The sequence below is a fragment of the Natrix helvetica genome (genome assembly GCF_964273705.1).
Source record: "Natrix helvetica genome assembly, chromosome: 1".
NCBI classification, from domain to species: Eukaryota; Metazoa; Chordata; class Lepidosauria; order Squamata; family Natricidae; genus Natrix; species Natrix helvetica.
Genome location: NC_138548.1, coordinates 358,974,357 through 359,000,190, shown reverse-complemented (window position 1 = coordinate 359,000,190; position 25,834 = coordinate 358,974,357). Strand labels below are relative to the sequence as shown.

The 25,834-nt window shown below is 46.9% G+C and overlaps 1 protein-coding gene across 3 annotated transcripts; it reads right to left on the bottom strand.

Annotated features, from left to right (window-relative positions):
- Positions 1–1,962: 1,962 nt before the first annotated feature.
- LOC309397798 (uncharacterized protein) lies at positions 1,963–21,538 on the bottom strand. Of its 3 annotated transcripts, XR_014176314.1 has the most exons (8): positions 21,122–21,538; positions 19,190–19,269; positions 17,523–17,654; positions 11,279–11,359; positions 10,184–10,206; positions 8,212–8,318; positions 2,602–7,311; positions 1,963–2,517 (listed from the first exon to the last, which is right to left on the bottom strand). XR_014176314.1 is itself a non-coding variant. In XM_081964148.1 (7 exons), the coding sequence occupies exons 2-7, from the start codon at positions 19,229–19,231 to the stop codon at positions 5,702–5,704; spliced, it is 1,995 nt and encodes a 664-aa protein (XP_081820274.1). In that variant the 5' UTR covers positions 19,232–19,269; positions 21,122–21,538; the 3' UTR covers positions 1,963–5,701. The 3 variants fall into 3 exon arrangements, 2 of the variants coding, with proteins under 2 accessions (XP_081820274.1, XP_081820275.1); XM_081964148.1 differs by having other exon boundaries at positions 1,963–7,311; XM_081964149.1 differs by having other exon boundaries at positions 1,963–7,311; positions 11,279–11,353.
- Positions 21,539–25,834: the final 4,296 nt, after the last annotated feature.

Genomic DNA, 25,834 nt, shown 5'->3' with positions numbered 1-25,834 from the left:
AGTTCTAGAACCACCTTAGGTGTGGAGATTGACCGGGTGACTTTGGACCAATCACCAGGAGACTGAGAGTTCTAGACCCACCTTAGGCGGGGAGTATGACCGGGTGACTTTGGGCCAATCACCAGGAGACTGTGAGTTCTAGAACCACTTTAGGTATGGAAATTTCCTGGGTGACTTTGGGCCAATCACCAGGAGACTGAGTTCTAGATCTGCCTTAGGCATGGAAATTGACCGGGTGACTTTGGGCCAATCACCAGGAGACTGTGAGTTCTAGAACCACCTTAGGTGTGGAGATTGACCGGGTGACTTTGGACCAATCACCAGGAGACTGAGAGTTCTAGACCCGCCTTAGGCGGGGAGTATGACCGGGTGACTTTGGGCCAATCACCAGGAGACTGTGAGTTCTAGAACCACTTTAGGTATGGAAATTTCCTGGGTGACTTTGGGCCAATCACCAGGAGACTGTGAGTTCTAGATCTGCCTTAGGCATGGAAATTGACCGGGTGACTTTGGGCCAATCACCAGGAGACTGTGAGTTCTAGAACCACCTTAGGTGTGGAGATTGACCGGGTGACTTTGGACCAATCGCCAGGAGACTGAGAGTTCTAGACCCGCCTTAGGCGGGGAGTATGACCGGGTGACTTTGGGCCAATCACCAGGAGACTGTGAGTTCTAGAACCACTTTAGGTATGGAAATTTCCTGGGTGACTTTGGGCCAATCACCAGGAGACTGTGAGTTCTAGATCTGCCTTAGGCATGGAAATTGACCGGGTGACTTTGGGCCAATCACCAGGAGACTGTGAGTTCTAGAACCACCTTAGGTGTGGAGATTGACCGGGTGACTTTGGACCAATCACCAGGAGACTGAGAGTTCTAGACCCGCCTTAGGCGGGGAGTATGACCGGGTGACTTTGGGCCAATCACCAGGAGACTGTGAGTTCTAGAACCACTTTAGGTATGGAAATTTCCTGGGTGACTTTGGGCCAATCACCAGGAGACTGTGAGTTCTAGATCTGCCTTAGGCATGGAAATTGACCGGGTGACTTTGGGCCAATCACCAGGAGACTGTGAGTTCTAGAACCACCTTAGGTGTGGAGATTGACCGGGTGACTTTGGACCAATCACCAGGAGACTGAGAGTTCTAGACCCGCCTTAGGCGGGGAGTATGACCGGGTGACTTTGGGCCAATCACCAGGAGACTGTGAGTTCTAGAACCACTTTAGGTATGGAAATTGACCGGGTGACTTTGGGCCAATCACCAGGAGACTGTGAGTTCTAGAACCACTTTAGGTATGGAAATTTCCTGGGTGACTTTGGGCCAATCACCAGGAGACTGTGAGTTCTAGATCTGCCTTAGGCATGGAAATTGACCGGGTGACTTTGGGCCAATCACCAGGAGACTGTGAGTTCTAGAACCACCTTAGGTGTGGAGATTGACCGGGTGACTTTGGACCAATCACCAGGAGACTGAGAGTTCTAGACCCGCCTTAGGCGGGGAGTATGACCGGGTGACTTTGGGCCAATCACCAGGAGACTGTGAGTTCTAGAACCACTTTAGGTATGGAAATTGACCGGGTGACTTTGGGCCAATCATCAGGAGACTGTGAGTTCTAGACCCGCCTTAGGCATAGAAGTTGGCTGGGTGACTTTGGGCCAATCACCAGGAGATTGTGAGTTGTAGTCCTGTCCCAGGGATCAAAGCCAGCTGCATGACTTTCAGCCAGTCCTTCCCTCAGTCTAACACCCCTCACAGGATTGTTGTAGGAAAAATAGGAGGGACGAGTATTAGGTATGTCCACTGCCTTATTTATAAATAATAATAAAGGCAGGATATTAAAAAATAAAATAAATTGCCTTTTCTGGAGTAATGTGATACGCAAACATCTTTAGGATTTGGGGTTTATATCCCATCTTATTTAATTTCTGAGATAAGACATATAAATGTATACACTTGGGGGCATGGGCACTGCATATTGATAAATGTTGCAAAGATTACGGATTGCAAACAATACAGTCAAAATCTGCAGATTGGATTTAGGACTGGACTACAGACGTCTCAAATGGAACGATTCATGTCCTGAAAAAAATAGGACAAAGAAGCAAATCTGGATGGTTACGAAGACACCAAAGGCCAAGATGGATGACAAGGCAGAAGAATTTTGGCATGTTAAGAGATCATTTATTATTTTTATTAACGCTCAAAAATAACGAAGAAAAACCAAGAGCCCAAGTGAGATGCGAAACAAAGCATATTCACATTGAAAGCAAAGCCAGAAAGCTGGGGAGGAGAGAAGGAAATCCCCCCCCCCAAATAAGAGCATTACAAAAAAATTTAAAACGGGGGGGGGGGGGGGAATTAAAGACCAGACTATTTGGATACTGGAGCAATATTCCAGAGCAGGAGACAAAACCAAGGAGACCTCCCCGTTTCTAACCATGTACAATTCATACAAGTAGGTTTTGCTTATAGTCAGAAAGGTGGCTTTACATAAACCCCCCAATGGGGTGTTTTTCAACCTTGCAACTTTGAAGGGGGTGGACTTCAACTCCCAGAATTCCCAGTGGCTGGTTGGGGAATTCTAGGAGTTGAAGTCCACCCACCTTCAAATTGCCAAGGTTGAGGAAGCACTGTTCTAATATGAGAACACAACTGATGGCTGACGGGAGGCAGCGTTCGTGGGGCGGAGTGCCAATCCCCCAGGGTTTAAATATTTGTGTAAATTTCACAATTTCTGAAAGCGTGGTGAAGTCCTTATGAAAACGTGCCCTTGTAGAGTATCCAAACTAACGGAAGAAGCCCGAGAGGAAGATATCACTTATACCTATATTAGATTTTGTAAGAAAACAGAAAAAGAAAATATCATTTTCTACTGCTGAAGACGGCATCGGATTATAGGAGCCTATACAAGTGCCACTTACATACTGATGTGATATTTGACATCGGGGTCAGCAATCTTTCCAGATTCCACAACTCCAGAGAGTGCTCACAAAATAATTCTTAAAAAAAAAAAAAACAACGATCCCCAATCTCACAAAACATCAAGTAATCATCCTATGGCAATCTAAAATCATTTGTGATGTCTCGCAAGAATACGGAAATTTCATGAGAATGCAACAACCTTGCAAAACATCAGTTTTTGCAGGCACTTAAAAAAACATTTTTTAACTAGTTATTTTCAGGCGTATCAACAGAAGAGAATATTTGTACCTCGGGGTAGAACACCAAGAGAGTGTCCTTGGTGCTCTCTGAGCTTCGTTGCTTTCTTGCAGATGTTTCATTACCCTACTATGTAACGTCATCTGTGCTAGAAGGGGTACACCCTACACTCTTCTTCCAGCACTGATGGCGTTACCTAATTGGGTGAGGAAATTCTGCAAGAAAACCACCAAGCTTAGAGAGCACCAGGGACCTCACGTTTTCAGATGCACAGAGAGGTGGAGAGCGATCACTGACTTCATCTCTATTAAAGTCGTAGTGGCAGAGTGCCTAGAAAGCTATAAAGCAAACTAACTCTGCCCGCTGCCAGGAGTTCGATCCTGGCCGGCTCAAGGTTGACTCAGCCTTCCATCCTTCCGAGGTCGGTAAAATGAGGACCCAGATTGTTGAGGGGGAATACGCTGACTCTGTAAACCGCTTAGAGAGGGATGTAAAGCACTATGAAGCGGTATATAAGTCTAAGTGCTATTTCTATCAGTGCTATATTAACCCAGCCTGGATACTCCCAGTTGCTTTCAACTCAATTCTATCCACATTCACCCTAATGATAGGGAGCCCTAAGCCACAATCTGGACAAACTGAGGTTGGGATGGCTTAAGCTGTAAGTGAAACAATTTGGCAAGGTATAGTTTCTGTGACAGAGTATCACACACGTACACCCTTCCATGTCTGCCCCAACACGTTGAATAAAAATGCAATGAATTCTTGGAAGGAAATAAGCATGAATTGGCCAGCTGGGGAATTCTGGGAGTTGAAGCCCACAAGTCTTTAAAAAGTTTGGAGATCTCTAGTCTAAAAGGCACTTCTGTCCTACAGACGTCAATAGTTTTTTGTTTTTTTTAATGATTTCACTTCGCAAGGAGCCCAGCTGCCTTCTTGAGGCAAAATTTGTGAGGGGTTTTGCCTCACACGAGGAAAAATTCTTTCATGGAGGCATTCTACACCCTCTTCTACAGAACTTCAGGACACTTACAACTGTGATTCAACCGGGTGTGGCCAACGCAAAACTGATGTCTTATAAAACTCCCCCCCTCTTTTTTTTTTTTTTTTTGCAGATTGAAGTGACAATTCTAAAGCTTTACCCTTTTACCCAGAACTGTTTGAAGGAAAAGATATGGATCCCCTAAAGTGGTTTACGGGAGAAAGAGGGAATTAATCAATCAATTAATTCCTGGACCCCTAACTTATAAAGATAAAATCTGGAATTCTACGCTTCTCCCAAACCTCATGCTCTTCAGAGGCGTTGTAACTACAACTCCCAAAATTCACAGTCAGGAAGGATTGAGGTTAGGGAAGGCGACAGGCCGGGTTTAGGTATGAAGTGCAAAGTGGTTAATGGATGGCTTATGTCAACGTAGGACAGTGTTTTGCTTTTTTTAAAACTTTGGCAACGTTTAAGACGGATGGACCTCAAGTCCCAGAATTCCCCAGCCAGCATGGCTAAGCTGAGGAATTCTGGGACTTGAAGTCCACCCAGTTTAAACGTTGTCAACGTTGAGATACACTGCTGTAGGACAACCATGAGGAGAAATGCTGCCGGCTGTGTTTTCCTGCCATCTCCCTTCACGGGGTGCCCATCTGGAAAGCGGCCTCTCGTTCTAGGCTTCTTGCAACTGGATGTTCCCACATTAATTGGGCTGTCCTACCAAACCACCCTCATTGCATCCAAAGGGAGAAAAAGCTATCTGTCTATCAAATAAATAATGAAAACCTACAGTCAGCTGAGGTTGCTATTGAAAGCACATGTGAAAAGAGACAGGGATCGAATTAATTGCTCAAGGTCCAATGAGACCAAACCAGTTCTCCTCCTCCATTAACGTCCCCTTTGCTGCTGTGCCACAAATTTTTTTTTTTTTGACACGAGGCAAACCACAGCTCTGCGCTCAGGCGGGCTGACTCGAGCCCGATTCGAAGGCCGGTCCGGTTCCAAGCGTTTCACATGCGTCCACTAGGATTTAGTGAGGTAAAGTTCTTTACGGCTCAAATCCATTGAAAAGTTCAGCACAATTCATTAAAAAAAACACCTCTGTGAAACCGAAGCCTCTTCAGATTGGCAGCAAGGAGGCCATGGACACCCCCCCAAAAAAGAGCCTCAAAAACGCTTCCTCTGCTACAGACCCAAATCTCCAGTTGATTGGAGGAACTGCATTTTAGGCCCTGGGTAGCAAAGGACGATACTAAAACGTCAGGCATTTTCTTTCATTTTCGTAATCATTTGATTCTGGTCCTCTCTGCATTTCCAGTCCCCACCCCCCAAAGGTTCTGAAACGGGCCTGGTTTGGCAACAGGAACCAATGCTGCGAAGGCCATCACATCTGAGGGGAAGGCATTCAGCTGCCCACAGTCACCTCCCGTCGACAAAATCGGTCTTCCGTCAGCCGCGGCACAGTCCCTTTGGCCAGGATCCGTTCCCTGCGAAGGGGAAACCAACTTTATGACCGGCAAAAAAAGCAGAACACCCAAGGCCCAGCCGGCTTCACCCGTTCACATCTTAGCACCGTTGCTTTCTCCCGCTCCTTCAGCCGTTTCCAGATCGGCCTCTTCCGACACTCGCGACAGATCCAAGATCAGGCTCAGGTTCACACACTCGGGACACTTCTCCGGGGACTCGGCGGCCGAAGAGAAAATCTTCCCACAGTCGGCACAGATGAAGGAATTCAGATCCAAGTGACCGCGCTGGTGCCGGAGGAGGGCGGCCTTCGCTTTGAAGCAGCTGCCGCACTCCGAGCAGACGTAGGGCTTCTCGCCGGTGTGGGTCCGCTCGTGGGCAATGAGCTGCGAGCTCTCCCGGAAGCTTTTGCCGCAGCCCAGGCACAGGTAGGGCCGCTCACCGGTGTGGGAGCGTTCGTGCGCCACCAGGCTGGAGCGCTGAATGAAGCCCTTCCCGCACTGGGGGCAGACGAAGGGCTTCTCTCCGGTGTGAGTCCGCTCGTGTTTGCTGAGGCTGGAGCGGACGCTGAAGCTCTTGGCGCAGTATAGGCACTGGTAGGGCTTCTCGCCAGTGTGGGTCCGCTCATGGGCGATGAGCTCCGAGCTCCAGTTGAAGCCTTTGCCGCACTCCAGGCACTTGTGGGGCTTCTCGCCCGTGTGGGTCCGGATGTGGGCCATGAGGTGTGAGTTTTGGCTGAAGCTCTTCCCGCACTCGGAGCAGGTGTAGGGCTTCTCCCCCGTATGGATGCTCTGGTGGCGGATGAGGTCGGCGCTCAGGCTGAAGCCCTTGCCGCACTCCAGGCACTTGTAGGGCTTCTCCCCCCGGTGGCTCTTCTCGTGGAGGACTAGGGTGGCCTTTTGGCTGAAGCTCTTCCCGCACTCCAGGCAGGAGTAGGGCTTCTCGCCCGTGTGGCTCCGCTCGTGGATGATGAGGCTGGACCGCTGGTTGTAGCTCTTCTCGCACAGCTGGCACTTGTAGGGCTTCTCCCCCGTGTGGGTCCGCTCGTGCAGCTGGAGGTGGGAGCTCTGGCTGAAGCGCTTGTCGCAGTGTGAGCACTTGAAGGGCTTCTCCCCCGTGTGGGTCCGGCCGTGTGTGTTGAGAGTGGAGCGTTTGCCAAAGCTCTTCCCGCACTCGTTGCACTTGTAGGGCTTCTCCGCCGGGTGGGTCCGCTCGTGCAACTGCAGGAGGGAGCTCTGGCTGAAACTCTGGTGGCAGCGCGAGCACTTGAAAGGCTTCTCCCCTGTGTGGGTCCAGCCGTGCGTGTTCAAGGTGGCGAGTTTGCCAAAGCTCTTCCCATGCTCGTTGCACTCGTAGGCTTTCTCCACCGGCAGCGGCTTCTCCGGAGTCCGAAGCTCCACCATGCTGGAGCTCAGACCCGGCCCAAACGTTTTGGAGAGCTCTTGGCCTTTCCTCTGGAGGAAACTCTGTTGGACCGCAAACTCGCTGAAGTCAAAGAAGCCCCCGCCGAATGGGATCGAAATTGGAGCTCTGGCTTCCAGCAGACAATCCACCGTCCTCGAGGGACTGTCCAGGGCTCCCAACTGGCCCCCAATGCTGGGGGTAAAGCTGACTTCGTCTCCACCCCACATCATCCTGTTCAGTTGCAGTCGCTCCAAGCCCCCAGGCAAACAATCCCGCTCCTTGTTTTGATTCCTCCATCCGGCTGCAGAAAAACAAAGAGAACGGAGAAGTCAAAAAGTTCCCCATCAAGTCAAGGAAACAGAGAGACACCAGTTAACAAAACATGGTAGGCGGGAGAATTCTGGGAACTGAAGTCCTCACCTCTTACAGCTGCCAAGGCTGAGAAACACTGAATTAGGTGCAGCAGAAGAGAGCCAATTTTAGATTCGTTTGTTAAAGGCACAGGACTAGAAATCAGCAGATCACGAGTTCTAGTCTCGCCTTAGCTGGCTTGAGTGACTTTGCACCAGTTCCTCCCTCTCAGCCTTAGGAAGGAGGAGGCCGGGGCAAAACTTCCCCCAAAATGTTGCCAAGAACACTGCAGGGACTTGGGCAGATAGTTGTCAAGAAAAACAAAACAGAATAAAAAACCTGACTGGGCCAAGGGAGAGACTAAGAGTCCACTGGAAGCCCAAGTATCACCACAGCCTCCTGGGATAGGGAGTTCCAGAAGTGAAGTAACACGGCAACAAATCAAACCAATTGGGAGGATGCCAGGAACTCAGATAAGCAGTTAACACCAGCATTTCTTCCCGACAACTCCCCCTCCCATTTGCCTCTCCTTTAAACTCCATCCCCAGGTGTGCTTTGTGAAGGGAATCGGGGCCCTTTCCTCCCTCGTAAGCCACATAACCCACATTGCTCTCTTCTCCGTTCTTCCCTGTGTGCCCTAGGATGAGGAAGGGGTGGGCCTTGGTCTTCATCTGAACCCCCTCTCCCTTGTTCTACCTCTCCCCTGCTCTGGCCAGCCTGACTTTGCCCTTCCCCAGTGTCCTCCACAACCAATGGAGCCACTCTCCCTCTCTAGGTCAGCTGTTTGTCTTCCCCTTTGGATTCATGAAACATATGATGCCCCGCAAACTCCGAACAAAAGGAGGCTCACCCTTGAGCCGCAGTATCATTTCTTGGAAAACGGTGCTGTTCTGGCACAAATTGCCGTATCGCTGCTTGATCTCCTCTAGCCTCCCAGCCAGCGGCTCGTCGTCTTCTCTGAGGATCCCAAACGAGAGAAAGGAGAAAAGGAATTTAACACGATTGACTACGGGATGATCACAAAGCACAAATTTAAAGGACTGAGTCTCCTAACCTCCTCACACAAGGAGGTTCCCTAGTCTACTGAAGCCCCCGTTAACCTTGGGAGGTCAAACCCCTGAATATAAAAAAGGGAGCAAAACCTCACACTCCTTTGCAACTGATAGTGTTATCTAGTCAAATAATGAAACGTTGGCAAGCATAATCCAAACTCAAAAGAACACCAAAGATGCCACAGTTGAACCCTGAACTACAGATATTCTTACAATACAATACAATAGCAGAGTTGTAAGGGACCTTGGAGGTCTTGTAGTCCAACCCCCTGCCTAGGCAGGAAACCCTATACCGTTTCAGACAGATGGCTATCCAACATCTTCTTAAAGACTTCCAGTGTTGGGGCATTCACAACTTCTGGAGGCAACTTCTGTTCCACTGATTAATTGTTCTAACTGTCAGGAAGTTTCTCCTCAGTTCTAAGTTGCTTCTCTCCTTGATTAGTTTCCACCCATTGCTTCTTGTTCTACCCTCAGGTGCCTTGGAGAATAGTTTGACTCCCTCTTCTTTGTGGCAACCCCTGAGATATTGGAACACTGCTGTCATGTCTCCCTTAGTCCTTCTTTTCATTTAACTAGACATACCCAGTTCCCGCAACCATTCTTCGTATGTTTTAGCCTCCAGTCCCCTCATCATCCTTGTTGCTCTTCTCTGCACTCTTTCTAGAGTCTCCACATCTTTTCTTACATCGTGGCGACCAGAACTGAATGCCGTATTCCAAGTGTGGCCTTACCAAGGCATTATAAAGTGGTCTTAACACTTCACGTGATCTTGATTCTATCCCTCTGTTTATGCAGCCTAGAACTGTGTTGGCTCTTTTGGCAGCTCCTCTATTGCAAGGAAGGAGTTTATTTATTTATTATTCATATTTATAGACCGCCCCCTCTCCCGAAAGGAGAGTGAAAAAAAAAACTTGGGCAGGAGAAAAAGACAATATTTAAACCATTTGGGCCACGTTAAGAGAACTGGGCTGTTGATCCTGTAAGGGCTGATTTTAATTATTAGTGCTTTTTTTCCCTACGTGCAATAAATGTATGTTATGAACCCGGACATCTAACTCATCGCTGCGAGATCCCAAGTACAGGTCTGAGTTCGTAGGGCCGTGATTGCGAACACGAGTCGTCGCCCCAGCTCAGCTCCAGCGCGCATGGGCGTCCTCGTCTCGCTGGCCAGCTGATTTTCGTGTCTCCGCTGCGCAAACGTGGGAGGCGGGAAAGGCTGAAATCCTAACCACCACCCGCAGCCCGTTTTTGCTCCCCAGGAGGCTGCAAGGAGACCTACTAGGCCCCTACGGGGTAGGTGGGTCATGCACAAATGCAAAGGGGGAGGTGGGGGGGTCAGGTGTGCATGCGCAGGGGGTGGGGTATGTTGTGCACGCATTATATTATGGGTGCGGGCACGCACGCGCTTTCAGCACACAACGACAAAAAGATTAGCCACCACTATCCTAAGGAGAGATTTATTTTGGAGCATTGGGTGAAACTGTAGAAGTGCAGACAAAACTGGGTGGGTGGGGGAGTAAAACGCATCATTAGCCTAGAATCATGATGTTGCCGTAAGCAGCCCCAGTGCAGCCCGCTCCCCTAAACCATTGACTTTTATCTGGCGCAGATTCAAATATGAACTTTAGTTGAGTAGATTTTTGTGCGTAGACTTGAGCAGTATTTCTGAAGTGCCATTTAAGTTAAGTTGGCCCTGATCCTTTGCACCTGACGGAAACCCCAGGTAGAGATGCCGTGAACAAAGGCGATTTAAAAAAAATGTCTCACCTGCTCCCCATACTGCCAGACTCCTAGGAGAAAAGAGAAACATAATTATACAGGCAGAAAAATTTAACTTAGGAAGCTCAGCCAAACTGGACGGGCGAAGTGGTAGTAGCTGCAGCGGGAGGCTCCGCCCACCCACCCAAACGCTTCTGCTCACGCGCAGAAGCGTCGTCTACGCACACGAGCAAACCAGTAGTATAAAAATGGAAATCAAATGTAATGGAAACCTGCACGAAAATATCCCTCTTGGCCAATTTTTCTGTAACTTAACCGGCAGGCGGCATTCAGTAAACCTACTGCCATATATATTTTTGTGCTCATAGAACGAAGAAAAATGAGAAAGCAGAGTCTGGTTCAATTCCGCCTGCCCTATGCGGAACCACATTGGAGAAAACACCTACTTTTGTCTGAATTCGTTGTGGCCCACCATCTGGCAGCAGATTCGGACAGTGAGGAGGTTGGGGAGGAACATGGGCCGGTCCTGGAGTCTGGGGAAGGCTCTGACGAGTGCTGGGCATCAGAGATGGCGCCAGGGCCGTCTGACAATTATCAGCTGATAACTGATCACAGACATCAGTAAGGCAGAAGAACAGCTGGCGCCTGTTCCCAGTGGGTGCATGCGCAGACTCGCCAGACGAAAGGAACAGCTAAGGAGCAAGGGTCGACTTGGGAGTAAAGCCACAGGAGGACGGTGAATGGCCCCTCCCATCGGGAATAAAAGAGGGGAGAAAGGGGAGTGGAGTTTGCAGGAGACCATTAGTTCATTCTTGCCAAGTATTGCGGGTGTCTGAAAGATATCGGCCTGGCCAACTCTCAAGCCTGATAAAGGTTGGTAGGCTGTGAACGATCTTGAAAGACTGTGGGCTGGGACTTTGCTGGAGAGGAATTCACTGTCAATTCAATAAAAAGGGTTTATCAGGATGAGGACTCACTTTCCTGCTGCTGGGGAAGCCGAGGTCAGAACAAAATTCCAGGTAACATTCCAGAAATCAGAGTATTTTTTTTTTTAAAAAAGAAATCTGAATCAACCTTATGTTCAGGGCAGATGGCATTCTCTGCACAAGATGGGCAAGCAGCTTCAATACCATAAAGACGTACCACTATCTCCTCACTGCTGTTCTCCTCCTCTTCCTCGTCTTTCACTTGACTCAGGTCAATCATGTCTGAATCAGACTGCACCTTCCATTGAAATTTAAAAAAAAAATAGAAACCATGAGGACTTTCTCTGTTTCCAGTTTTCCATCCCCCAAATGAAAAAAGCCATCGATTTCTGCTTAAAGACAGGCAGGCAAACATTTTACATCCCAAAGAAATCAATGAAAGGAAGAACTTGAGCGAGGCAAAGAAATTAAAACCTTGAACAGAGTTTGAGCAGAACATTTTGGGTTTCAATAGCAACAGCACTTACACTTTATATATTGCTTCATAGTGCTTTCCAGCCCTCTCTAAGCAGTTTACAGAGCCAGCCTCTTGGCCCCCAACAATCTGGCTCCTCATTTTACCCACCTCGGAAGGACGGAAGGCTGAGTCAACCTGGAGCCTGGTGAGATTCAAACTGCCAAATTGCAGGCAGCCGGCAGTCAGCAGAAGTAGCCTGCAGTACCGCACTCTCACCACCGCGCCACCACAGCTTCAAGAAGAGTTCTTTCAGACTTCCTTATTCAACTTCTACTCTACTAGCTTTTAGTAGGAATGGAACAGGGGACGGAGGGAGGGAGGGAGGTAGAAGAGAGAAGGAAGAAAGGAAAGGGGAAGGGAAAAGGGAGGGAGGGGAAGAGAGAAGAAAGGAAGAAAGGGAAAGGGAAGGAGGGAAGATGGTGAGAGAAGGAAAAAGGAAAGGGTGGGAGGGACAGAGGGAGTGGAAGAAAGAAGAAAGGCGAAAAGGAACGGAAAGGGCAGGGGAGGAAGGAAGATAGAAAAGGAAGAAAGGAAATGGGAAAGGGAGGGAGAGGAAGAAGGAAAGGGAAAGAGAGAAGGAAGAAAGGAAAGGGGAAATAGAAGTGGGGAGGAAGGAAATATAAGAATATCATGTTTTATGAGAAAGGGAAGATGCAAACGTGACACTTTAAGAAAACCTAATGCTAGAGTCTCAATGGAAGCTCCCTGGGGAGAATCATCCTCTCAAACCCAGAGCCAGGGTGGGGCTGTAGAGAAGGGGAGCATCACGGAGTGCCCAAACCCAGGTCCTGGTTCTCTCTCAAATACCAACACTCACTGGACTAGTCCCTCTTGCTTAGCCCAACCCACCTCACAGGAGTATTATGCACTCAAGCTCCTGAACGACAGGCAGAACGTAAGTAAATTTAAAAAAAAAAACATTAGCCTATATTTTGCTCCAATTAATACAATTGCAGTTTGAAATTAACATAAAATCTGCCTGCCAACCTAGGGAGAAATTACTCTAAAATGCCTCCTTGGGGTTTCGGTCCGCCGCCTTTCCCATCACCAAGGCCTTAGCGCTTTCACCCCGCTCCATTTTAATCCCCGGCAGCTCCTCGCAAGAAAAACAAACGGACAAAATGGGGGGGAAAGAGACCGTTAACGTCTGAAAAGCGACCTCCAATCAGAGCAGCATGGGTTATTTTGAGACGGGGAGATTTCAACAAACAACTGGCCTGTAACATACATAGTTCCATTGTAGAATTCCCGCGTAGGAAGCCCCGAGTCGCTTTGGATGGCGAGATGGTTGGCGTATAATTTAATAAATATAAATGAGTAAGCATTTTAGCAATTGGGGAGGAAGTGTGTGAGATTGTGGGCATGTTGGGGGAGCGTGTTAGAAGTTTCTCTCCCAAATGACAGCCCAGGTGGAATGACAGCTGGGGAGGAAGCATGGCAAACAGCTCCAAAAGATCCATCTTGAGAAACTTGCTAGGAATAAGGTTGGGATATTCCTCTAGAAACAAGGCCGGGTTCTAGATTCCCCCCTCCCCCCAAGTGAGCACCAAGGATCCTGTCCTGGAATTTCTTCTGATTTCTTCAACTTTCCTCAATCAACTATATGGTGTTTGACCTCTTGGCTTGGAAACTTTAGAAGGCATTTAACAGAATAACAGAGTTGGAAGGGACCTTTGAGGTTCTTCTAGTCCAGGGCTCAGCAAACGGCGGCTCTGAAGCCGCATGTGGCTCTTTCCTCTCTCTGCTGCGGCTTCGTCACCGGTCGGCGCCACAATTTTGAGAGGAGCTTCCGGGGGGGGGGGGGGGGAAGAGAAGCAAGAGGGCGCCAGGAGAAGACTCTATGGCAGTGATGGGGAACCTATGGCACGCGTGCCACAAGTGGCACGTGGAGCCATTTGTCAGGGCACGCGAGGTGCTGGCCAGCTAAGTTCACCCTTTTTTAAAGCCATTTTTCGCCCTCCCCAGGCTCCAGAGGCTTTATAGGAGCCTGGGGAGGGCGAAAAGAGCCTCCCCCCCCCCCCGGACGCCCTCCAGACGGTCCCTGAAGCCTTTGGAACGCTCAAAACGACCCTCCGAGCAAACCGGAAGTCACTTCCGGTTTGCTCGGAGGATCATTTTGAGCACTCCAAAGGCTTCAGGGACTGTCCGGAGGGAGTCCGGGGGCGCGGGGCGGGGGAGGCTCTTTTCGCCCTCCCCAGGCTTTTATAAAGCCTCTGGAGCCTGGGGAGGGCAAAAAAAGCATGTAAAATGGGGGGGGAAGCGGCTGTAGTGCGTGCATGCGCACTGGGGGTCGCGCATTGCATTATGGGTGCGGCACGCCCGCACATGACCCCCCCTGCGCTCCCCCCACTTATGGCACGCGAGCCAAAAAAGGTTCGCCATCGCTGCTCTATGGCAAGGGGAGGGTTTTCCAGTTGTCCCCACAATTGATAGGGCTTTCGGTTAGGACAGGTAGAGGAAAAAGTACGCCACGCTAGGAGGAGACTCTATGGTGGGGGAACTGAACTTCCGGCCAGCTCCAGAACTGAACAGGGGGCTTCCGGTTGGGACCTTTGTGGCTCCTGGTGTTTTCTTTTCTGTGGGAAACGGGTCCAAATGGCTCTTTGAGTGTTTACGTTTGCTGACCCCTGTTCTAGTCCAACCACCTGCCGGAGATCCTGCGTCATTGCAGACAAATTGTCATTTCTCTTTTTAATTCTACATTGGTTCTCTCCTTGATTATTTTTTTCATCCTTTGCTTCTTGTCCTGACTTCAGGTACTTTGGGAAGGCAGCCCCTCTTCTTTGTGGCAGCTACTCCCATAATGGAACACTGCTATCATGTCTCCCCTGGCCCTTCTTTTCCTTAAACTAGGCATCTCCCTCTTCATTTGTAGTCAGTTCATTAAGGTGGCGTCTCTTGGAACAATTCAGAATAATACAATAATACAATACAATACAATAGCAGAGTTGGAAGGGACCTTGGAGGTCTTCTAGTCCAACCCCCTGCCTAGGCAGGAAACCCTATACCATTTCAGACAAATAGCTATCCAACATCTTCTTAAAGACTTCCAGTGTTGGGGCTGTTAAGTAATTAAGCTCCCCGTTAGGAGAGCGAGTATGCAGAGAAGCATAATGATGTAGGGTTAATTGATTAATCAGTTGTTGGCAAACCACATTGATTAAATCAGACAAAATCCACATTCCTTCCTCTCTTAATCTTTTGGTGCTTAATCTCTTATGCTTACAAAAAGAGACAATGGAATTTACACTAGACATCACATTCCATGCAGCAAAATATTAACTAGTAGAGAGTCATGAAGTGTCCATAAAGTATCCATGAGGTGTCCATGAGGAAAGCATGCATCTGTAAACCAATCAATAGTTGCCAAGTGTATTTTCTGTCCAATGAGCTTTTACTATTCTGAGAAGTTTGACAATCAAAGGGAGCCCCGAACAATGTTCTGGGTTGGTGCCCTTTGGGGTACCTTCCATCGGGTGGCCTTCCCAGCACAACCTTACTCCTGTCTGCGTCTGCTTTTCTACATCACCAACATGAGAGTGATGGTAGAACACGCACAAACCAGCATAGAGAGACACTGAATAGTTTAAAAAATATAGTAGTTTACTATGTAGAAATATAGAGGTATTCAGAGTCCGGTTAACAGTCCAAGTCATACACGGTTCAGTAATTCAGTTATCAAAATAGTCAGTCTAGCACACAAAATATAGCTAACAGTAGCAAACCACAATACCTCAGTATACACCGACCAGCTTCTAACAAACAGAGAGCTAACAGCCATTCTGGCTCCCTCTTATGGCTGCTTGAGGTAATAAACCAATTACATCTCTTAAGCATTTAAAGTAACAGATACATTTGTTACAATCATAGCTTATATACATTGTCAAGCCAAGCCCAGGGTTACATCCCTAACAGGGGCATTCACAACTTCTGGAGGCAAGCTGTTCCACTGATTAATTATTCTAACTGTCAGGAAGTTTCTCCTCAGTTCTAAGTTGCTTCTCTCCTAAATGCTTGTTTCCCAGATTTCTTGCAAGGTGCTGTTTAGGAAATGATGTCAGCTCGACATCATTCATGTCGGGGGGCATCTGTGGTGGCTTGGGGGGGGGCTCCTTCCTTTTCTTTTTTCCCCTTCCCTCTTCATTCTCCTTTGTCCTCCTCTTTCCTTCTTTTTCCTTCCTTCCCTCTTCCCATCTTTTTCTTTGTCTTTCCTCTTTCCCTTTCTCCTTTCCTGCCCCTTCTTGGATGCTCAAATGCAAAAGTTTTGCTTTGTTTTGCTTTGAGTTTGTTTTGCTAGCTCTCTGCTAGCGAGAATGGAGCCCGGGGGCCCACGCGCACCCCTCCCGGGCCCCATTTTCGGCCGCTATGACCACTTGCAGCCCTCTGCCAGCTCCATTTTCACTGGCGGAGAGCTACAGGAGGCCATCCTGGCTGAAAACAGAGCCCGGGGATGATGCACAGTCCTCCTGGGTTTTGTTTTCCCTGGCAGAGGCATGCCGGTCCGGTCCGCTGTTTTCAGGGCGGCCTCCTGGGCCAGATCTAAGCACCCCACTAGCCAGATCCAGCCTGCGGGCCTTGAATTTAGCACCCCTGCTGTAGAGTACATGAAAAAAAAAGCACTCAGTAATTATTTTACTGCAAGGTGAGTGGAGCTTCAACACCACACATCTTTACTTGGTTTTGTACCATGCTTTGCCAGCTTCATACATGGAGCTGTTCCATCACTCTGGCATGCGCCAAGGAATATTGAAAAATGCAGCTGGAGCCTCCAGGAGGAGGTTTAGGGTGATTCAGCCTGGCCAGTTCTCTGGGGGCAAGAGTAACACCAATATCAAAGAAATGGTGGAACAGAATCATTAAAGTAAGGATGCCAAAGAAGGGACAGAATGAAATGGGAGCGACAAAAATTCAAATAATTTTAAAATTAGTTTAAACGCTTAAATCGAATTGTTAAAATGGTCCCGCGGCGTGTTGGCAGCACCCAATTGTCCCATTCTGTCCAGAGGCCCCTAAGACAACTCTTCTGAATGTTCTCCCTGGAACGTTTGCACTCATCACGTCTTAAAATGGATCACACAACAGTGCAGGATGAGAGAGAGAAAGATCACTTCTTAAAATGGATCAGACAACAGTGGGGGGGGGGGGGAGAGAGAGAGAGAGAGAGAGAGAGAGAGAGAGAAACAAACACACACAGAGAGAAACTTCTTAAAATGGATCACACAACAGTGCAGGATGAGAGAGAGAGAGAGAGAGAGAGAGAGAGAGAGAGAGAGAGAAGACAGAAAAGAGAGAGTGAGAGAGAAACTTCTTAAAATGGATCACACAACAGTGCAGGATGAGAGAGAGAGAGAGAGAGAGAGAGAGAAGACAGAAAAAAAAAGAGAGAGAGAAACTTCTTAAAATGGATCACACAACAGTGCAGGATGAGAAAGAGAGAGAGAGAGTGAGAGTGAGAGAGAGAAGACAGAAAAGAGAGAAAGAGAGAAACTTCTTAAAATGGATCACACAACAGTGCAGGATGCGAGAGAGAGAGAGAGAGACAGAGACAGAGACAGAGAGACAGAGACAGAGAGACAGAGAAAAAAAGACAGAAAGAGAGAGAGAGAGAAACTTTTTAAAATGGATCACACAACAGTGCAGGATGAGAAAGAGAGAGAGAGAAGACAGAAAAGAGAGAAACTTCTTAAAATGGATCACACAACAGTGCAGGATGAGAAAGAGAGAGAGAGAAGACAGAAAAGAGAGAAACTTCTTAAAATGGATCACACAACAGTGCAGGATGAGAGAGAGAGAGAGAGAGAGAGACAGAGAGACAGAGAAAAAAAGACAGAAAGAGAGAGAGAGAGAGAAACTTTTTAAAATGGATCACACAACAGTGCAGGATGAGAGAGAGAGAGAGAAAGAGAACACACAAGCAGAACGGAAATGGGAATGTGATTCCTACCTGTAAATCATCTTTGGTCGATGTGGAGTCCTCATTTTTGTTCTCCTCTGTTATCTTTTCCTCACTGTCTTTCACCTCCTGACTATCACATCCCTCGTCCTCTTTTTCTTTCTTAAGGTTTAGGAGACTGTCCTAAAAAAAGAAAAATAAATAAATCCCAGGAGGATTGCAAGAAATATTTCCAGTTTCTGTAAGATTTCCGTGGTAGGTTTTGCATTTAGCTCCAAGCAATGCTTCTTTCTTTTCTTTTTCTCCTTCTAAAACTTCTTATCTATGGTTTATTCTATAGTTTTTCCCCTTTTCAAGTTTCTTGTATTGAGTGAAGGATGCCGCTTTGAATTTTGTTTTCCCAGTACAGACATTTTAAATTTGACTGTTCTAATAAATAACATACACACTTCCGTTCAGCTGAATAAAACCAAAAAGGAAATAACAACCATTGCTGGCATTGTGGACACCTATAATGTGGTTTGTTTGGAACTGGCTTCATACAAGCTGAAACTCCAGCCATTAGGCCACAAAAACCATGGTTTATGGCTTTGCGCACACTCAACCCATTGTGATCCATTCAGTAAAACTCTGAGCATCACCCAATCAATCCCAATTTTCAGGAATTCTTCAAGATTTATGGCCCAAGTGGCCAGTTTTTCCATGAAGGTGACATCTCACTGGGATCAAATATTGTCTTTAAGCATTGCTGATCTGTGCCACTTTTCCAAAATGCGTGGATACAAAAGATTGGAAGATTATCCTATCACAATTTTAGTCTTTTGCTCACCCCAAGATTGGGGCAGAGAAGAATTTGGGATGTAAAAAAACTGCACTGGGCTCTAAAGCTGGGAGGGAGGGAGGCCATGCCCGGTATTACTTGCCATATAAAATGACCAGCGCAAAGAAACACACTATTTGTTGGCAAGGCCCATTCTAGACACATTTTGGTATGACAGCAGCCTCACAGTTCTGAGGTTTTCAACCAAGACCCTTGTCACACACTTTTTCACCAAGATGCACATTTTCTGAGCTGGGGAGGTTTTTTTTTTTTTTTTTAAAGGCACAGATTCTTTAACAGACAGCATTTCTCAATCTTGGCAACTTTTAAGATGCGTGGATTACAAGTCCCAGAATTCTGTCTAGCTGGAGAATTCTGGAAGTTGAAGTTCACATGCCTTAAAGTTGCCACGGTTGAGAAACACTGTTTAAGAAGAAGACAATAGATGTAGAGATGCCCATGTTGACTCAAACCATCTTTGTCCATTTCAGATCAGATCACCTCTTGTTTTTCGACAGTTCCTCTTCTGCCCCCCTTATAAACCAGGCTTCCAATTTCTGTGATCATATTAAGGCTTTTAATGCCTCAAGGATCTTGTCTGCAGTATCTCAGATTGGCATGAGGGCAGCAAAGAGACGGAGGCAATATTCCTGCCACCTAGTGGTTCCCTTGTGTGTCTGCAGCCCAGATTTGGTGGCCTAATTTAGATGGAAAATTTGGTGTCTGAATTTCCAATCATCTGAAAGCATAGCCGGTCATCTTTGCCACAGATCTACTGTCACATTAATAGTTAATTTCTACGGATTGCAAAAAGAAAGATATACACTCTTTTGTCTAAAGGGATCAGGGAAATTTCCTCCACTGATCACTGACCCCTCTCTCCTTCCCAAATTCTTACTTGCATTTTGTCCTCCACAATCTTGTCGATTCCAACATTCATGGTAAAACTGTTTCGATCTTCCGCAAAAAATGAGACCACTGGAAAAGAAAGGAAGGGAGAGGGGGGGAAAAGCAGTCAGGAGATAAAATGTTTGAAGGGATCTTCAAACCCAGGAAAAAAGGGAAAGGGAAAAAAAGAAGAAAGTGATAAAAGCAATTATCCCACTATGACAAAGGAAGTGACTGATAGAACATTTGCAAAATAGCATATAATACAATGCAACATAGTAATGTATTATACAACATAGTAATATAATCTATCCTAATAATATAATAAATACCATATATATGTAATATAATGTAATGTAATATTCTAATGTAATGTATGTATGTGTATGTATGTATGTGTCTGTGTGTACATATACATATACATATATGCTGGTCTTGTTGTATTTGGGTCTTTTCTCATGTAAGATTGAGATTGTCTTGGCAACATTTCAGCGAGGTCTCACTCGCCATCTTCAGACTGGGTTTTGGGCTTAAAGTGTGATCGGAGCTGCCGTCTTTCTGATTCCTCCCGCCTACCAGACATCTGGAAACCAGTCCTAGTCAACAAACGAGCCCCATCCACCACCCAGGCCGTTACAACACGAAACAACAACGGACACACAGCCAGCACCAATCAGCACCAATCTACCAATCATGATACAACCACACAACCAATCATTCTACTTACTGAAACAAAGCCAGCACTCCACACACCCCCACCAAGATTTACAGAAAGATGGCAACTCCGATCACACTTTAAGCCCAAAACCCAGCCTGAAGATGGCGAGTGACACCTTGCTGAAACGTTGCCAAGACAATCTCAATCTTACACGGGAAAAGACCCGAATACAAGACCAGCATACCCACACCCGTGAAAATCTAAAGAAACAAATATATGTATGTCTCCCTTTATTTATTTATCAGCACAAATACAACATATATATGTATGTATGTATGTATGTGTGTGTGTGTATACATACACACACACAAACACATACACACATACATACATATATGAAATCTCCGGAACTTGAAATATATTACCCACTTAGATTAGTTCACTATATATATATGTGTATGTATGTATGTATGTATGTATGTATGTATGTATGTATTTGTGTTACAACCCCTGGTATGCCCAAGTATGTGTATACACATACACACGCACACACACACAATAAATATAGTAAATTTAATATATAGTATTATTAATATAATAAATATATTTCTTTTAAAAAAGGAAAAATGATGCTCCTCTGGGCTTTTCCATCAAGTTAACCACACACCATCAGCAAAAGGCGGTTATGTGGCACTTCGGTTTATTATGGAATTCTAGGAACTGACACGGAATTCCGGGATCAAACAGAAGAGATTTATTGCGCAAGGTTCAGTCGCTACACAAGAAGCAAAGACTGAACCCCGAAGGATTGTAATACAGGTACTTTTGTACATCACAGGCTTCTTGCAAATCTATCTACGTTTCCTGTCTAAGTTTCCTGCCTTTAAGTCTGCGGTTACATCTGCTTGGCTATGTGTGACTTCCTGCTCACGATGCTTCCTCTTACAAACTCTTAACATGCACAATTATAAAATAGATCACATACATTAAGATTCCTATTATCCCATATTATTCCATATTCCATCTTAGGTTTGGCAAATCTGAAAGGGGAAAAAAGAGTGCCCCTGAGCATACGCAGAGTGCTATTCTCCCTTTAAGAGAGGGAAGCCCAGTTCCTCGCCGTTATCAGAAGGAGAGGATAAAAAGAAAAAGAAAACGAGCACGAAAAGATTTAAGCTATAGGATATTTTCCCAGCCCCCAATGTTGGGAGAAGAAAAAATAAATAAAGCATCTTGCAAAGTATTCCCCCCCCCCTTACCTTCCTCCTGCATCCAAATACCCACCATGAAACAAACGCCCGTCTTTCTTCCCCCCAAGTCGATAATGGAGACCGAAACGCGGAGGAAAAAAAAGGCCGTCCCAGCAACGGAGGGCGATGCAAGAAAGCAAAGACGAGATCCCTTCCGAGCATGTGCAAAGCGCACTTCCTTCCCGCAAGATCACGCGCGGCGCCCCTTCTTCTTTCCTTCAAGCGCAAAAAAGACAACGGAAGCCTGTCGGGGGGGGGGGGAGAGGCGGCCTCTGAGCATGTGCAAAGTCCCTCTTGCGCTCTTCAACCTCCGGGCGTGGTTTCCAGGCCGGGAAGGCCTTCCCTTTCAAGAAAGGCGGACGCGAGGGACGGCGGGGCAAGGAGAAGCGGGGAGAGAGAGCCAAGGGACAGGTCGTCCCTCCAGGCAGCCGCTCGGCCGGGCCTTGGCCATTCCTTCGGGAGGTGGAACGTCTTACACGGCAAACTTGGGACCGGGTCGGACACTTCATTGGCTTCCCCCCCCTCCCGGGGAAACCCTGGGAGTTGTAGTTTGCCGACGCCGTGAGGGCTGCTCGGGCGGGCGGCCTTTCGGGTCCTTCGCGAACTGCATTTCCCAGGATTCCTCGCGAGCGAAAAAAAGGTGCTCGCGGCTGACAATGGGCCGCCGCGAGCGCCTGCCGCAGAGAGCCCGGCTTGGCTTGCAAAAGCCGAAGCCCGAGGTTTTCTTTGGTGGCGATCCGGACGCCGGTCCCGCGAATGGAGGGGATCCCGGCTCGACACCGAATTAAGATCCTCGCGGCGCGCAAACTTGCCGCGAGGCTAGCTTTTTTTCCCCTTCCAGACTTTGCACCGTGCACTCGCCGTTCGCAAGGATGCAGGACAGCTAGTCCTCGACTTGCAACAGTTCGTTTAAGTGACCGTTTGGAAGTTGCAAGGGCACTGGGAAAAAAAAGTGACGGGACTGGGGTTTTTTCGCACTTACGACCCCCCCCCCCCCCCGTGATTGCATGATCAGAAGTCAACTGGTTCGTATTTATGACGGTTGCAATGTCCTGGGGTCGCGTGATCTGCTTTTGCCATCGTCTGACGAGCAATGGGGAAACCACATTCACTTAACAACAGTGTAACTAGTTTAACAAATGCAACGATTCGTTTAGCGACTGCAGCAAGAAAAGTCGTCAAGTGGGGGCAAAACTCGCTTTAATACGTTGCACTTGGCAACAGACATTTTTGGCTCCATTGTGGTCGTAAACCAAGGACCACCTGTACTCTCTCCTATAGATAATCCTCAATTTACAACAACAATTGGGAGCAAAGTGGTCGTAATTCAAGGACTACCATCTACCTTCAGAAGAAGTGAGTTTGCTTTCTCACCCCAGCGAGGAATTGCAACAATCACTCCGTTCCCCAGGGCCCTCTGACGGTCAGTAGAAGAGGGTCAGGAGAGAGGCATCGGGACTCACAGAGGGATTGAGGAAGGGTTAACTAAGTAAACCCCCCCTGCAGTGTTGGGCCCTGTGTCTGCTAGGTCTGTGGAACAGGTAAAGGTTCAACAGAACCTCCAACACTCTTTCGTTTCCTAGTGAAATTTGAAACTTTCAACATCAAGTTACTATATTTTATTATATTGTACATTATATTATAAAATTCCCAATTCATTCTAGTCAGTTATTATATACATATAGTACTGTAAGTTCGTTTGTCTAGAAGGTGCCACAAAAAAACACTTTTCTTACATAATATTACCAAGACACTACTCTGTACAGGATCTCCTGGTGGCCTTCCATCCCAGTACTAACAACGTTCAATACACAACTGTTTTTCTCTTTGACCTCCCAACATAGTAGCCCAAAGTGACCTCCTATTCAAGTACTCTAGCTAGGGTTGATGATGCATAGCTTTTCAAGAGCAACTGAGGCCAGCTATGAAAAGTAAAGTAAGTGCCAGCAGTTTTAGTACAATTTACTCCTAGGTAAGCAGTGTAAGATTGCAGCCTGATGATAATGAAACAATTAAAACCTGAACAATTCCAGTCATTAGATAAATAGCTGGAATACTGGATTAAAGCCACTAGCCCAAAAGTCCTGGGCAGGAAGTACAGAATAATAACAAACATTCCCTTCATCCACCCAGCAATGTTCATCTACCAAAGGAAATAGGTGAGTGTGGAATATTAGCAAGTTCACCAGACAGTTGAAGGAGAAAAAAGGGAATTGGAAGAATATCTGAAGGACAGATGTATTTGGAAAAAGTGCAAAGAAGAGCAACTAAGATGATTAAAGGCCTGGAGACTAAAACATAGGAAGAACGGTTGCAGGAACTGGGTATGGTCACTCTAGAGAAAAGGAGGACTGAGGGTGACATGATAAACAGCATTATAGTATTTGAGCTGCTGCTAAAAAGGAGTGTATATCAACCTATTCTCTAAAGCCCCAGAAGGCAGGACAAGAAACAATGGACGGAAATTAATGAAGGAGAGAAGCAACCTGGAATTAAGGAGAAACTCCCTAACAATTAACCAGTGGAACAACTTGCCTTCAGAAGTTGTGGCTGCTTCGTCACTGGAAGTTTTTAATAAAAGACTGGGCTCCACCTATCTGAAATGGTATAGAGCAGTGATGGCGAACCTTTTTTGGCTCGCGTGCCACAAGAGGGGGGAGTGCAGGGGGGTCGAGTGCGGGCGTGCCGCACCCATAATGCAACGTGCGACCTCCCCCAGTGCGCATGCGCGCAAAACGGTGACCCCCCCCCATTTTTACATATATTTTTTTGCCCTCCCCAGGCTCCAGGGGCTTTATAGGAGCCTGGGGAGGGCGAAAAGAGCCTCCCCCGCCCCCCCGGAGGCCCTCCAGAGGCTTCAGGGACTGTCCAGAGGCTTCCCTGAAGCCTTCGGAGTGCTTAAAACCACCCTCCGAGCAAACCGGAAGTGACTATACTATAGAGTCTCCTGTTTGAGCAGGGGGTTGGACTAGAAGACCTCCAAGGTCTCTTCCAGCGCTATTCTAATTGATTGATTGATTGACAGTGAAGAGGATGCACTGAAGCTAATATACCTAGAAGGCTTACTGAGTACTGCAGTGACCAAGCTGGCCTACAAGACAGACCAACAGAACAGAAAGGAGGTATGGGAAAACAAAAGTGCATTAAAAAAACAGATAAAACAAACGTTATTATGGCCTAGCAATAGCCAAGAGCAGGAAAGTTAAGGAAAGAGACAGAGGGACTAATTCTGTCTGCACCAGACCAAGCCTTTGAAACAACTGCGTACAAAACCAGAATTGAGAAGACGGCAACAGATAGCAAATGCCGCCTCTGCGAAGTAGCTGACGAAGCAACGGACCAACTAGCTAGGTGCTGCAAGAAGATTGCACAGAATGACCACAAACCACGACATGACGAAGTAGCAACAACGGTGCATCGGAAGATCAATACCGTTGGCCTGCAAACAAGAACTGGCGGGACCACAAAATAAATTTAAAAAAAAAAACGGGAAATGAAGCAGCTTTTGGAATTTCAGAATTTATACAGAGAAGCACCTGCCACCTAACGCCCCAGACTTAAACCACTGTTGATAAGAACCACAAGGAAGTCTGGATAGCAGGCATGGTAGTATTTCTGGAGACAGCAGAATAGAAGGGAAAGAACGTGGGACAGGTAGTGGGGAATGGCAAAATACAAAGACCTGCAAATGGAGGTAGAATGACAGTGGCAAAGGAAAGCAAAAATGCCGTATTTTTCAGAGTATAAGACACACCTTTTTCTCCCCTAAAAGAGGGTGAAAATTAGGGTGCGTTTTATATACCAAATGTGGTCCCATCCACCCACCGGCCCCCACCCTTTGCCTCTGCCTTCCAGCAATTTACCTCCTTGCAGCAAATGGGAAAATGGGGCTTGCGGAGGCTGCAATAGGCGCTGGCAATCCCTGCAGCCTGAAACAGCTGGTGATCAGGAGGGCCCCTGCTGAAACTGAGCGTGAAACTTGCTGTTTGCTGCAGGAGGCAAATTGCTGGGAGGCAGAGGCAGATTTTTTTTCTTGTGCTAATCGGGCTGCTTGCTGCAGGGAGGTAAGTCGTTAACTATAAATGCCTATATAGAATGTTCAAATTATTGGACTTATTTTTTAAGGACTAAGCTTTATTATTGTTCTAGACAACTTAATAAAATGAAGAAGCTTTTTAAAATGTGCTTGATCTGAAGAGGGCCAGAGCTATTGTATCTTCTTTTAAATAGCAGAGAATAACGATACTTCCAAAAAGCCGCACCTATTTTAACAGCGTCTTTACAAGTATAGTTGGAAATGTAACAACACAGTGTGTATCGTCTGTACTTTTTGCTGTTTGTTGCAAGGAGGCAAACTGCTGGGAGGCAGAGGCAGATATTTCCCCCTTGTTTTCCTCCCCCAAAGCTAGGTGTGCCTTATACTTTGGAGCATCTTATACTCCGAAAAATACGGTAATATCCATGTTAATAAGTGGGACTGCAAAGAAATTCAGGGTTGGATGGGGAGGATGAGATCTTGAAAACGAGCAGAGATGTTTAAAGCACAAAAGGCAACATGGATGTGCTGAGAACAAGACACATTTGGAAGGACTGAAAGACAGGAAGAGGGGAAAGCGAGGGAAGGGTACTGACGTCGACTTTATCTCCTCCTTTTCCTCTTGCCTTACATTTTTTTTTTGCTTATTCCCACATAGTCTGAATCAGAATAGAGCTGGAAGGGACCTTGGAGGTCTTCTAGTCCAGCCCC

Excerpts from the sequence above, each read along its gene's own strand:
- LOC309397798 (XM_081964148.1), bottom strand. The coding sequence starts at position 19,231 with ATGAATGTTGGAATCGACAAGATTGTGGAGGACAAAATGCAA. Across the intron at positions 17,655-19,189 it reads TTGTGGAGGACAAAATGCAA|GACAGTCTCCTAAACCTTAA; the intron begins GTAAGAATTTGG and ends TTCTTTTTTTAG. Across the intron at positions 11,360-17,522 it reads CGACCAAAGATGATTTACAG|GTGCAGTCTGATTCAGACAT; the intron begins GTAGGAATCACA and ends TTTCAATGGAAG.